Source organism: Dendrobates tinctorius, unplaced genomic scaffold, assembly GCF_039654945.1.
Source record: "Dendrobates tinctorius isolate UK_male_01 unplaced genomic scaffold, ASM3965494v1 ptg000097l, whole genome shotgun sequence".
Lineage (NCBI taxonomy): Eukaryota > Metazoa > Chordata > Amphibia > Anura > Dendrobatidae > Dendrobates > Dendrobates tinctorius.
In genome coordinates, this window is record NW_027361765.1 from 8,972,148 (window position 1) to 8,987,140 (window position 14,993).

The window sequence follows — 14,993 nt, forward strand, 5'->3', positions numbered from 1 at the left end:
GATCTACTCAATTGCGTAAAGTGACAGAATTCTAATATATTTGTTTAATGCACTTCAATAGGATTTCACTTTCTAACTTGGAAATAAAGCCCAGATTTTCTAATGTGCTATCTACTCTTGGTACGGGGACATATTTTATATAACCTTGCCAATGTTTTCAGCAGAATTTAAGAAGGTTTTCCAAATCCAAAGTTGGATATAAAGAAACAGATGTGAAGTTAGTGTGAATTCCTATAGTGAGGTCTGAGCCTATTGTAGGGGCACTGCAGGAGGTCCTGAGGGTCTCTTTTCCATGCTGTAATTGAAACATATTAATTAGGTAATTTGTTGTTAGTTGGGTGAAAACAAATAATGGACTCAGAAAAGACTGACATGGGGTGTTTTGGGATTTTTCTTTTTTTATTTTCGCTGTTTGATTTATTATTGCATTATGAGGCCTATTCACGCTTCTCATGCCATCAAGTGGTTAAACTGCTTCCATGCAAACGCTAAATGTTTCTAACAAGTTACCTTAAAATAAATAATATTACAAAGGTAACTTTTTGAAAGTTACAATTATTCTGTTATTTTCGTTAATTATCTCATGCCAGGTTTGGATTTTTTTTTTCCCCGCCGTCCCTAAAAGTGTTTATTGACTTTGGCCGAGAGCCACTGATGAGGATTAAAAAAAAACAAAGCTGTTGATTCATTCAGCCGTCATCCTACTTACTTGTTGATAAGCTTGAAATGAAAGTCCTTTTACTCAGAACAACAGTTTTGTTACCGATTTTTTTCACGTTTTCACTTATTCTCACAATGCAGTACGCCAAGCATGTTCTCAATGGGGCTTAGACAAACTTGGCGTAAAAGCCCTAACGTCTTTTAAGAAATCTCCAAAATGTTTCAAAATATTATTAAAATAATAGTAAAAATTAACTTTAGAAATGTACCAAAATCAATTAAAATAAGTTATGTTGAAACCTTGTAGTCTGCAGGGGGCTGCAGGTGCCACTTTAAGATGACAAACATCCTACTGCTCACTATATCATGACAGTCAATTTTCTTAGAATTGATGAGCGTGATAATTTATAGTCTTAGGACCCTAATGGTTTTATAGCCAATTTTTATCATTTGCATGATTTTGTAGTATTTATTCAATATAGCATTTATTTATTCTGTCAACAGGAACATAGCGAAGAAAACCAAAAAGTAAACTAATTCTCATTTGCCTCATGATACAGTACCATACTTATTTCAGGAGAAATAGTGATTTCATTTTTACATAGTAATGTAACTTTATTATTTGGTTCCTCCACTATAAATATATAATTTTTGGCCCTATTCTTCATTTTAATTAAATTTATCGTTTGCACCACACTCTCTGCTTCAGGTTTATATAACTGAATGACAAATTTATACAAATATGTATAATTTATAGCCATATAATATTCTCTGACTGTCCCAAGTATGTCACCTAAACCACAACCCTTTACATTTTGTAATCATGAAATAGTCTATACGCTGCTGTATAAGCAGGCATACTTGTTAAGATATGTCCTTCGTCCTGTTTAATTGTCAATAAAGCTATTAAATACGCAAATATTTTGGGTTCAGTAGCACTCTATGTTTGATTTAATTAAGCTGAAAAAGTCTACAACTTGTGGCCACTTAAACACAAACTAGATAAAAATACTAATAAAGGACCTCACCGATAAAGGACCGCACATAGCCACGATCACACATACACATATAAAAGGAAAATAAACAGAATTCAACTTAATACTATACATAAATAAACTAATACAAAAAGGCAGACCATCATGTTGAATTAACATTTTAATGAGAAAATATTATTTGGACGACTAGGTTCATAATTTAACGGCGACACTTATTTTTGTAGCCTGACAAACACACATGCTGTGAATAATAACATCAATAAGCAAATGCCATGCCTTCTGTACAACAAGGAGACTGAGTGGCCATTTCTTTACAGCTCAGGTGATGGTAGGATCATTTGGAACTAACTTAAATTCACCGTACACAGCAACAGTACATTTGTGGGATTTTTGTTTTTCAAAAATATATATTTTTTTAGCAAATTGCCTAAATCAAAACTACAAGTGGGTCAAATAAAAGTGCATTAAACGCATTTTATATTCATTCATATTCACAAACATTTACAATAATTTTATGAAGTTTATGAGAGGGCTCCCCCCAAAAAAAAAAAACTGTGTTTCCAACCTAACTAAGGATATGACCCCTAACCTTAAAAATAAATAGATAAGCAATTTTCAGTTCAGTGATATTAACTGATCGTTTTCCAGTGCCTTGAAAATAATACTAAGAATTGACAGCCAACAAGTACAGTGAATTGTTTGCTTTCTATGCTCTATATGTACATTAGGGCAGTGTACGTGTAAACATATTTCTCTTATCGGGATAAAAGGTTAAATATATTATGCTCACTTTCAGTGTTAGTATTAAGGTTGAAACTAATTAGCAACTTATATAGTCGTGCACATACATCTATTTGTTTCTACCTTGCAAATGTAAGCAAATTATGTCGTGATGTTAAATCTGACCAAAGTAACTATTCAATGTGTCTCTAAGTAAAGAATATTGGATAATACCGCAATGCATATTGCTAATATTATAGACATCCTCTAACCATTCCATGAATTGCTGTAAATGTATGTGCCTTTTTTCCTGTTTTTTCCTATGTTTTGGGGGGAGCTAATATAGATATGTACTCTTAAAATCTATTACCTGAAATTGCCTACCCTTCCATTTTGAAGTACATTGATTATAAGATGTGCAAAAGTGTCTTTGAGAATGGCATTTTTATGCAGAAAAAAAAGTTTTCAAGTGTGTGAAGTCATGAACAAGAATGCAAAATATCACATTAGATGAACAACTAACAAAGTTCACAAACAATGTTAACCTCCTTGCCGGAATTAGTCTTTTGCTTTGACAGGAAAAAAAGTAAAGTGAGTAAACTTTGGAGAAATGATTTGAGTTGCACAGCCCTTGAAGTTAGTGCACAGCCACAGAAAGTAGGGCGGTGGGTGGGCTGGTGAGAGTGTCACTCGGTGTTGCAGGGCTACTTTGGCTGGTTGCTGTTTGGGGAGATGTTGGGCTCAATGATGGAGAAGAGTTTGACAAAATAGCTGGGATATGTGTTGGGAGTGCTGGAAGTGTTGGCATAGCTGCTGGTGTAGGTTTAATAGGAACTGGGATAGCAGGCAAAGTCTGTCCTCCATGACAAAGTGGCTTGATAGGCACTCCATAAGCACTCACACTGTAATCACTGTTAGCCATTGATATAGGTGTGGTAGTGTCTATCATGCTGGAACTGTACATGTGATGCCAACCAGTGCCAATGGGGCTGCCAACTGTAGTCAATTGGTTGTGAAGAGGATAAGCAGCTGACATTGGTGGCATTGTGGAAAAGGCAAGTCCTCCTGGCATTTTATATTCTCTGGCGATTATATTCTCAATAGCGAAGGGATGTTTAAAGCTTGATGTCTGTGAGACCCCCAGGTTATATGTTGACATCTGTGGCAAATGGGTACCAGAGGCAGCCAAAGCACTAAGCCTAAGCTTTGCTTGTTGCTGTAAGTACTGTGCTGCATCTGATGGCTTAGTAGGGGCAAGATGATCCGATTTCATTACCTTGAACCTTTTCCTACGCCTCAGGAAACTACCATTTTCAAACATATCACCACAACTTGGATGAAGTGCCCAGAAGCTTCCCTTGCCGGGCTGATCTGGTCTCCTCGGGATCTTGATGAAGCAGTCATTGAAGGACAAGTTATGTCTTAGGGAGTTCTGCCATCTTTGAGTGTTCTCCCTGTAGTAAGGAAATCTGTCCATGATGAATTTGTAGATTTCACTCAGGGGTAGCATCTTCTCCTGTGAGCTTTGGATAGCCATGGCCGTCAATGAAATATATGAGTAAGGGGGTTTTTGATCACTGTATGTGTTTCTTCCAGGTCGAGGCATCTTCAATATGGTCACAGGTAATCTATAGGTAATTGAGGAGAGGTGACCAAGTCAGCTTTTAAGACAAAATCACAAGTACATATGTAAATTATCATGTACCAAATTGAAATTACTATAGTTAGCTAACAGTAATAACTTCTGCACATATTCCATATATAATGTTTAGTTAAGTAAACCTTTATATCCCTTTTCTTGGGTTATAATGAACAGAGCAAGTATAAAATTACTATCATACCTTCAACTTTCTTGTTACAACTTGACTCTCTGCATCCGGAAAGTAGCAACGAAGAGATTTCTTCTTGTCCGAAAACAAAATCCACAAGAACTAGCACTTTCTAGTATTTCAGGTCTTAATTCAATTCTTAGCCAGCCTGGACCCTTCTTGGATAAACTGTTATCCTCTCCTTAGCATCAGGAATAAGCTTCTTTTCTAAGCAGCAGTTGAAAGGGAGCAGAGAAAGTATTTCTCCTTAGTATTTCTCCTTAGCTGGGTGGGAGATAAGCTAAGTAGTTGTGTCCATGTCCTTCCTCAAACCATCTGATAGTTTTATGTGGTGACATGAACAGAAAAGACCCCTGTAGAGGCGCTTCATTAATGTGCCACTTCTTTGCTATCATATGACAATCGCCTTGGGAGGAGGAGGGAGGGAGCAGAGGAGAGGGAGAGTAAAGAGGAGGGGGCGTGGGGGAGAGAAAGGAATAATCTGGTTTCATTTACACCTATTTACATGGACACCTTGGGCCAATAGAAATCATTTCCATTTGAAGACAAGGCAAGGGGTGAAAAGGCTCAGCAACCGGAATTGAAGTGTGATGGTACCCAGTAACAGTGTGTGTGAAGGTATGCACCAACCTTCCTGTGTGCATTGCAGGGAGCTTAGCCTGCAATTCACACTTACAAATGGAGCTACTGAGCAGTGGGATGTTTGACATGGAAATTGCTTGGCTGTGGTATTTTGTTTGTTCTATATTGTTATCTGATTTGTATTGTTAGCTAACTTAAGACAGTGCTTTTACTTTTTTTAACAAGAGGGAGGGCACCTGTTCTCAGGCCAGTTCAACTAATTCACTGAGGTTTACTTCACATTACTTTTTTCTTTTTAATTTTTTTTCTAGATGTGGCATTTGTGTTATTATAGATAACAAATGCATCCTTTGGAAGTGCGAGACATTCACGTGTAAATATTATCTTGTTATTAATACTGTCATTTGCATTACATGTTGTATTTTCCTTAATAATGAAATTGAAATTATTTTTTGCAAACTACATTTATATTTGAAGAATACCTAACGGTGTAATTTGAATGCTGAAAATTATTAAACATTAATGTAGAAATCAATACTTTGGCTAAATAAACTTTTGGAAAAGTTTGTAAGTAGATTTACATTATTGCCATACTTTAGCTATGTAGAATAATTTTATTTCACTCTTCTTTTAACTAGTTAATTCAAATGTCATGTCCAACAACTGTGTGTTAACCCAATGTATGTAAACTGAGGTAGACGCTTAGCAGACGCATTAATGTGAAATTAGTGCCTAATTCCAAAAGATCAATATCTTGATTAATAGCATGGTATTCTGATGTAACGCAAGCTATAACACCAGATTGATCCATAAAAAGGGAGTCTCCAAGGGGTGGCAGAGCAATTGATTTGATTCCTCTGCTATCTTGTTCTAAATCCCAAGGGGTGTCACTGATAATCCCTAATCATTCAAGCACATAACAACACTGTAAACTAAGCAGCTGCTAAGCGGCCAGATGTGAGGCTGTAAGACACACATTACAGCTCCACAACAACAGGCGTGTTAATGTCATCGCTAATACAAAGCAAGGAGGTAGTGTTAGGCTAGTTTCCCAGCATAATTCATATTAAGTAGATATGAGATGGGAACTTTAAGAATAAAAGTATTTAATGTACTGAATACAATGTATATACCTAGATCTTCATAAAACAATTGCCTGCACAGAACGGTAAGTCTTCAAACAATTATCTAACCGTAAACGCAACGTGTGTATAAACGTCCGCTTGTGCATGTGTATTAGCAGAATTCATCATTGTCTCCACTTCATCTCCGCTGCTTTCTCGTTTAACCCTCCCTCTCCTTACAGAACGACACTCTGTGAATCTGCTGCTTCTCGGAGACAGAAAGGGTGACTGCCATGATATTAATCACAAGATTCTTGCAATTCTGGCTATTCCTGTTGAAAGAAGTTGTTTGCTTTAAAATACCGAATAGAGATAATCATTATTGTGTCAAAATAAGTAAAAGATACCCATTTGTTCAGATTGGTCAACAATAAATTCACTTTTAAATTGTCCCTAAAAAGCATAATATTTTCTTCTCAAATTTAACTGCATTTTTTAAGTATTTGATTGATTACTCCATGTCAATCATTGGTGTATGCCTCCTAGTAATATAGTAGTAGCAATACCACGATCTCAAAATACACAAGACAAAAACTGTCATTAGCCAAAATGTAAAACCAAGTGTGGTAAAAAGGCAAAGGACTTGACGTGATTATTACTATTCATATTAATACCATAAATGCATTGAATATTGTCAACAAGTGATTTTCATTAGTTGCATGTTTGCAAAGAAAATCGTTTCGTTTGTGGCCACAACAAAATGATGAAAAACAATGGCTATTGCTCACTAATAATAATAATAATAAAAATAATGATTATTATTATTATTATTATTATTATTATTAAATAGTATAAATTTGCTTTTTAACTCTTTAAAATATTAACATTGCACGAGTATAGATGATGTGTTGGGTTTACCTGCAGTCCTATGTAAGCTGATAGATAACACTTTATCATTTTGCTTTGGATGTAGAAAATATGCATTATGGAGTGTAAAAATGTCAAACTTGACTCTAAATAATTTGCACGTTTCATTTTTGTTATTTAATAATCTGTTAAGGCAAATGTCTTGAATGTTTAACTTATCAAGCAATCTATCCAAAAGCATGATCAAAGCATATACTTATTTGCATCTCAATGTGGATATTAATTATGGGAGTCCAGTATCTAACAAAAAATAAAGAGAGAATAGATAAATACATCTTTTTTTTTCTTCATCCATTTATCTATGTGTTCTAATTTAGTAAATTAGAAGAATTATTTATGGATAGTAAAAAAAAAGTATTGTTAACACGACGATAAAAACGGACAAAATATGTAAATTATTGAAAGTAAAATCATAAATGCGTTCAATGAGATGAGAACGTTGGTGGGGTCATTCCTAAATTATAACACTATACTATAACATCCTTTAAACACAAATGTGAAATAAAAACAAAAAAAGCCTATTAAGTTTGAAATATAAAGAATTATGTTTTTTTACTTGCCTAAGAATCACATTGTAACTCAATAATATACATAATGTAATTTGTAAAGTGTAGCGTTAAGAATTATTATTTAGTACATCAGTAACTGTGGTGCTTCACTTTATTGCTACTACCTTTGCAGGACAAAAGATCTACTTAAAGGGTTTTTCTAGACTTTTTATTGCTGTTTTTCTACTTTTTGAGAAGTTTTAAACCAGTGTTGAACATAAGTAATAATCATTGGAATAAATGTCAGTACCACAATGTCATCAATCATTGCCTCGCTAGTTACCTGGGAACATGACTGTTGCCACTAGGTTATATGACTGTATTATTATCATCAATCATTATTCTCATTTTATTTTTTTACCTTTTCCTTTGCAACTTTTCATTGTCTTTGCAGGGTGTAAATGACTCCTCTAATGTGGTATCTTTAAGCCCAGAGGGCTTTGTACAATTAGATGTAGCTCAACGAAAGATATGTTGGGACAAGCAAAACATTAATGACGGTTTTCCTTGCTGACCAATAAATCACCAAATCGTTACTTAAACACGATGAATTTAGGAGATTAAACAATTTCATTAATATTGAAATAGCTGCTGGGATTCAGATTACTTACTTGAAATGCAGAATCACGTTTCCCAATATTAACTGAAGCACTTGAGCACTAACACAATATGACCTTCTAAATTCAGGAAAAAAAAAGAATTCATTTACGGAAAGCCTAGCCTGTGTTTTTAAATATATTAATTCCTCTTTACGGTATTAACTAATGATATTCCATGGACGTGTACATAATGGCATTGCAGACGCTTTGGAAGAAATGGGTTAATGCATTACATACACAGAAATGTAACTATCATGTGTATGGATAAAAGGAGATCATAGGACTAAGGGATTAAAATAAATTAACTCACCATAGAATTGCAATCACTTTTCATCTGGGACTGTTTAATTGAATGTTTCAATGTATTTATATTGCTAATAATATCACAGTAAATTAAGGTAATTTAAGATGATAATTTAATTTATTGACTTTTCCTAGCTATTTTTTATGTCTCATTTTTGTATTACTATTTATATGGTTTATTTCTAAAAAAAAAATAAAAGAGAAGAAATCAAGCAGAAATTGCATTGTTTTGCATTTTTAATATCTCCATCTTTTTTAAGCATTTTAACTAATAAATTACTCATTTTAATTATCTCTTTAAAATGAACTTTTTTTTGGACACACAAGCAGAGAAATAAATTGTGTATCAAATTTAAATATAAGGTAAGCGATCGCTCCTTTCATGTCTGCAGCAGGTGTGAGTTTACAGTATTAAGGTATATGGAAATTGTAATTATACAAGAAGGAACATTTTTTAAAACGTTCAGTATGTAATATGGAATAATTACACAAAATCTTCTGAATTAAATGTAACAAGAATGAGAGTATAATATTGTATTGACTGAATGTGTTATTTATTTAGAATAATATTATCAAACAGCTATATATTGTGCTTTTCACTTCGTTCTTTTAATTATATAAGCCTGGGCATGCATTGAGAATCCCATTTCAGGGCAACTCATTGCTCTCAATAATGGAATGAATGGGATGTGAAATGTGTGTACTGGGTGTCTTTTAAAAGTGAACTTATCTCTTTGTAAAGAAATGCGACGCAAATAAAAAAAGAGGCTTTCTCGAGACTCATTTAAATGAGAAGATCCAACTGTTGTGGGGAAAATAGAATAAAATACACATAAGTCAATTATATCGTTGTGCAAAGCAAATGGGAATCTTCTTCAAACCAAAGCTATTCAGACTTTCTATCATGATGTGTAAAGCTCAGCTTTCTGCTTGAAAGGACTGCAATAGACTCCTGTTTTCCCCAAAAGCAGGACCCCACACGTTTACAGGTTTGGTAATAATTTATGCTAATTTCCCTTCAATAAATCCACAATTGGCTTCAGTAGCATGCAGCCTGTTCAGATGGCCAAGCGAGAGGGGCAGAAAAGTGGCTAACACAATATTGGTTTTCATTCTGTAGGTTTTCAATGCAGGTGTGAGCATATTGTGCACCCAGGATCTATCCTTTAACGCCAGCTGAAACTAAGCTAGACCGGCCTTCCTTTTCAAACACATGTTAATATTTACAATATAGAATTGGGGAGATGTTAAGCAGCTTCTTAGGGTCTCCTAGGCTTCAGACAATACACAGATCCAAACCAGATTTTTCAACTTGAAAACTTGAAAGTATCCCCCATGCATTTCCAGTTAAGTCCTAGATTATATTTGATGAACTTACTTGTGCCCCCTCTGTTTACTTATTGACACTGAAAAGGGAGCTGATAGAATTGGGTTTGGGGACTGGCTTCTTTTGTTGTACTTGAAGGTTTTTGAGTTTACCAAAGTGATTTCTCTGCCTATGGGAACTAAGAGCATGGACCAAACCCTTTGTTGCCGAACACTATTTAACAAATATACCACATTGCTGTGAGAAGCTACTTTCATTTAAATGGGGCTTTGCTGCTTAACATAATCTCTATGTCCCGGCAATGACCAGTGATTCTTCCATGCTGCAAATTTCTGGAAATGCACTTGTAGCAGGTAAATATAGCAGATTAACGTAAACGGAAAGATTTTGTAAATGTAGTATTTTTCTAAGAATAGACAAACATTCGTTTGGTACATGCATACATGGAAGATTGTGTTCTTTTATTGGGAGTGAGTTCTTGGATACAACATACGGTACATTTTTGTATACAATATGCACTAATTATTTATTATATTCTGAATTTATATGTACGTCTTTGTATAGTTTTTTTTGTTCTAAACTGTACTATTTTACTTCTTAGGGTTTGTGCCATTGTGAATCTAACATGCTATTGTTTATTGTATTTTGTATTTTATATTTCTGCCATTTACATGTTGAAATATTGTTAGTTACTTGTCATTACCTTGACTGTTGGCAAGTTCTTGCATGTCCACCCATGTATTCCATTTTGAAATATAAATGAGAAATCATTATTGAGATTTTGATGGAATATTGTTTATCAACACAGAATGAGAAGATGATTCTGTACCTTTCACTGAATGTAACTGCACTGGTAAGTGTAATTCTTACAAAGATCTGTATTCCTTCCACAAATTTTTATTTTAAATTTTTATTTAGTAGCACTTGTTGGTGATAATTGAAATTTATTATTCTTTGATATTGTTGCAAAATTATACATTATATATATATAGCTATATAATTTTAGTAATGGAAAAATGAATGACATTAAATGGACATTCTCACGATCAAGATAACACCTATGCACAGAACAGATAAATGTATGAATGTTGGAGATTCGAATGCTGCGACCCTCATTGATTCTGAGAAAGGGTTCCAAAAATCCCATATAAATGGAGCGGGAGTGTGCATGGTTGACCACCACCCCATTCATTTCTTTGTGACTGATGGAAATAGCTATCTCCATCATCAACTGAAGAAGTGGATGGAGTGGTATCCATACATGGACATTAGCTCAGTTCACTAGCAAAACCAGTTGGGAACCAAGTAGTCAGACTATCAACAATTATATAAATGTCACATATCCTGTAGATAGGCAATAAACTTATTTAGTTGGAAAACCCCTATAAAAATATTCTTGGTCATAGAACAAATTTGACATATAAAGTTCTAGAGGAATAACAAACCCAAGACCACCTTACAGTTAAAGCTCTATAGTAGTAGTACGCCAGGTCCACATAGGTTATATTTGATGTAGATATTTCTGCAAAAAATATGACCAAGAATCTTCAAGAATTAGGAGATTTTAACAAGTTGGATTTAAAAAAGCAGTACATTTATCTTACCAATCTTCTGCCATTCCCATTCTCAAACATCTCTGATAACCAAACTCATCTCTGTTTTTTTCGATACTAGCGATGACAATGCTAGTGTGTGACTATTGTAGTGCTCATATGTCTGCACAACTCATCATCACTTGAGGTCGGGAAACAGAGACTGGCCAGGTGACCAGGGAAGCATTGATAATATAAATCACATCTGTCAATTTTGCTGTACATTCGCAGGTATTCCTCAACAAATTCAAAAACATCAGAATCTGATTGTTCAAATATCAAACCACTTTCTTGTTACTCTATTCTACTCTCTGCAGCCTTTCAGTGCTAGTGCCCAGTTTGCTGCACTGTTCACGGCTGTCTGAGAGGTCTCTGTGTGTGAGTGCAGCTCACGCTGAGTAGTGTGTCCTGCAGCTACATCTGGTTGTAGGCCGCTCAGCGTGCGTCACTGCTTCACACATATTTTTCTTTTATTGCAGCTCATTTTTTATTCTCCTATTAGTGTGCATCCATCCGTATCCATATACGTTGGTTGCAAACACTATATTAGTAGACAGCGCAGCCTTTCTGCAGCCTTTCAGTGCTAGTGCCCACTTATCTGCACTGTTCACGGCTGTCTGACAGGTCTCTGTGTGTGAGTGCAGCTCACGCTGTAGTGTGTCCTACAGCTACATCTGGTTGTAGGCCGCTCAGCGTGTGTCACTGCCTCAAACATATTTTTCTTTTATTGCAGCTCATTTTTCATTCTCCTATTAGTGTGCATCCATCCGTATCCATCTACATTGGTTGGTTGCAAACACTATATAGAAGTAGATAGAGGAGCCTTTTTTCTGGCTTGTGCCCTTCAGCTGCAGCCAGATAAGTATTACATTATTTTTTGGAGCCTCATCTTTTGCATTGTAGGTTACCTACCTGCATTGTAATAGCTCCAAAAAGTTTGTGATACTATCGCTTTCAAATCTTTGGTCACATCCTTTTAGTTTTTTGAAAAAAAAAACAAAATAAAGTTCACCAAACACTCCATTTGACAATTGTGTAGGCCACATTAGCTCATATTAAAGTGTAGTCCACACACACTTCATAAAATTAGTGTTTCTTATACCTGTTAGCAGCTGTTCAGGAATAAGCACACTAAGCCCCCCCTTTGTACTTTTCTGCCTATTTTTATCAGTCTACCAAGATGAAGAAGGCAGGGAGTAAGGCACGTGGGCGTGGGTATGGAGTTTCAGCAGGGAGAGGATGTGGGGATTCTGCAGGGAGAGGACTTGGGGATTCTGCAGGGAGAGGACGTGGGGATTCTGTGCCTGCTGTGGGCACCAGTGAGTCAGCATCCCCCAGTTTTAGCAGGCAACAGTCCTTTATGCGCAGCTTTGTAGGCCCTCGCCATACCCCACTGCTGCGGGAGGAACAAATTGAAGCCGTTGTCGGATGGATGGCAGCTAACGCATCGACTTCAATGACTTCCACGTCCTCTCAGGGCCAGAGCACTGAAGAGCAACCATCTGTCTCTTCACCACCTGCCAAAGTGCCAGAGAGCCATGGACAGGAGCCATCACAGTCTCTACTTCTGTTCTCTGAATCTGTTGGCTTGGAAAGAGGGGGCCAGCCAAGCAGCATTCAAGAATGTGAAGAAGAGGGAGTATGCAGTGATGCGCAACTTCTTTGTCCCTCTGAATCTGAAGAGGCGGGTGGGCCAGTGCCTATGGTCAGCACACCTCAGTACGCATCAGATGATGAAGAGACTCAGGTGCCACTTTCTGGTGCGTACGGTGCTGGCAAGACTACCCAGGAGAAGCAGGTGTTTGAAGAGGGGAGTGTAGATGATGAGGTCCTTGACCCATCATGGCGTGAGGAACAGGAATGTGGTGGGAGCAGCTCTGAGGAAGAGATTCCCTGAACGGCCAAAACAGGAGGAAGAGGGAGGGGGCAGACTTGGTTGCCTGTAGCCTCCACTTGACACCGGTTAGGAGCATTCCTCTTCCAAAAGCCAAAACAGGCGCCTCCAAGACTTGCAGTGCGTGGTCCTTTTTTGACACAGTTGCAGATGACATTTAGTTGTCAAATGCAAGCTGTGTCATCAGAAAGTCAAAAGAGGGAAAAATGTCAGCAACCTCAATACCACAAATATGTGGAAACATGTGCGGACCAAGCACGTGGTGGAGTTACAGAGACACACTGAAGATGTAGGCCAACCTACAGCACCACCTACCACCTCTTCAGCTCGTGTTGTAGCTTCTTCCTCCAACTCACACACAGCTGGTTTGGCTTCTTCACAGGATCGCCAAGGAAGAACCTCTGGCACTGTTGTCCGGAGACCCAGTGACATTCCACCCACAGCACCACGTTCCCAGTCATCCTCACACTCCCAGGCCACTCTACAGCCATCGGTAGCACAGGCATGGGATAAAAGGTGGCCATACTCGGCAAACCATCCCCGAGCACAGGCTCTGAATGCTGGCATTGCCAAACTACTGGCCCTTGAAATGCTCTCATTCAGGCTGGTGGAGACTGACACCTTCCGGAACTTCATGGCATTGGCAGTCCCACAATACACCGTGCCCAGCCACTTTTATTTCAGCAGGCAAGCCGTCCGTGCCCTGCAAAAGCATGTGGAGGGAAAAATAAAACATGCGCTACTAAACGCCATCAGTAGCAAGGTCCACCTGACCACCGATGCGTGGACCAGTAATCATGGACAGGGACGATACCTTTCCCTCACTGCCCATTTGGTCAGTGTTGTGGAGCCGGGTACAGATCTGGAGAGTGGCGCTGTATGTATTCTGCCAACTCCACGGATTGCAGGAATCCAGTCTCTACACATTGACTCCTCCTTCTACTCAAGTTCCTCAGAAACAGTGCTGCAGAAGCCTGTTACGACCGATATGAGCACAGCCGTGGCCAAACGTCAACAGGCAGTACTGAAATTAATTTCTTTGGGGAATCGAAGCCACACAGCGCAGGAGCTCTGGAATGCCATCAAGCAGGAGCGCGACGTGTGGTTTCTGCAGCGAATCTCCAGTCAGGCTTGGTAGTGTGTGACAATGGCCGAAATCTGGTGGAAACTCTGGGCCTAGTCAACCTCACTCACATCCCATGTCTGGCACATGTGCTGAACTTGGTTGTGCAGAGCTTTCTGACGGACTATCCAAATCTTGATGTACTGCTGCACAAGGTCCGCATAGAGTGCGCTCACTTGCGGCGTTCCAGCACGGCAAGATCGCGCCTTGCAGCTCTGCAGCGCTGATTATGCATTCCGGAACATCGCATCATATGTGACCTACCCACCAGGTGGAATTCAACGTTACATATGTTGGAGCGGTTGTGTGAGCAGCCGGCAGCAGTAATGGAGTACCAGGTGCATCAGGCGCAAACAAGTCGCACTGTGCGCCGGTCACACTTCAGCACCACTGAGTGGGCCTCTATGAAGGACATCTGCCTCGTTTTGCGTGCCTTCGATGATTCCATGCGGATGGCGAGTGCAGATGATGCACTAGTCAGCATGACTGTCCCCCTTATCTGCCTGCTTCAAAAAACACTGCAAGCACTAAGGGAGGAGGTTTTGGAAGAGGTGGAGGATGAGGAGTCACAAATGCCATCTGCTTCTGGACAGTCTGCGCTACGTGGTTCTTCACAAAGACCTAGGGGCAGGGGACACTTTGTGAGGAGGATGAGGAGCAGTCAATGGAGGAGGAAGACATCTCTCCAGAGAAGGGAGGTACACAATGCTCTAGTCAGTATGTACAGCGAGGGTGGGGTGATGCAGAGCAGGCAGAGATGACGCCTCAAGCAGGGGAGAGCGTTTCTTTGGCAGTTGGGAGTCTGCAACACATGGTTGATTTCATGCTGC

At 38.2% G+C, this 14,993-nt stretch overlaps 1 protein-coding gene across 2 annotated transcripts; it reads right to left on the minus strand.

Moving 5' to 3' along the window:
* Positions 1 to 1,802: 1,802 nt before the first annotated feature.
* On the minus strand, positions 1,803 to 4,542 carry FOXB1 (forkhead box B1). Of its 2 annotated transcripts, none has more exons than XM_073586882.1 (2): positions 4,217 to 4,542; positions 1,803 to 4,003 (listed from the first exon to the last, which is right to left on the minus strand). In XM_073586882.1, exon 2 carries the CDS (start codon positions 3,979 to 3,981, stop codon positions 3,013 to 3,015), a length of 969 nt encoding a protein of 322 aa, XP_073442983.1. In that variant the 5' UTR covers positions 3,982 to 4,003; positions 4,217 to 4,542; the 3' UTR covers positions 1,803 to 3,012. The 2 variants fall into 2 exon arrangements, with proteins under 2 accessions (XP_073442983.1, XP_073442982.1); XM_073586881.1 differs by having other exon boundaries at positions 1,803 to 4,036.
* Between the last annotated feature and the right edge of the window lie 10,451 nt (positions 4,543 to 14,993).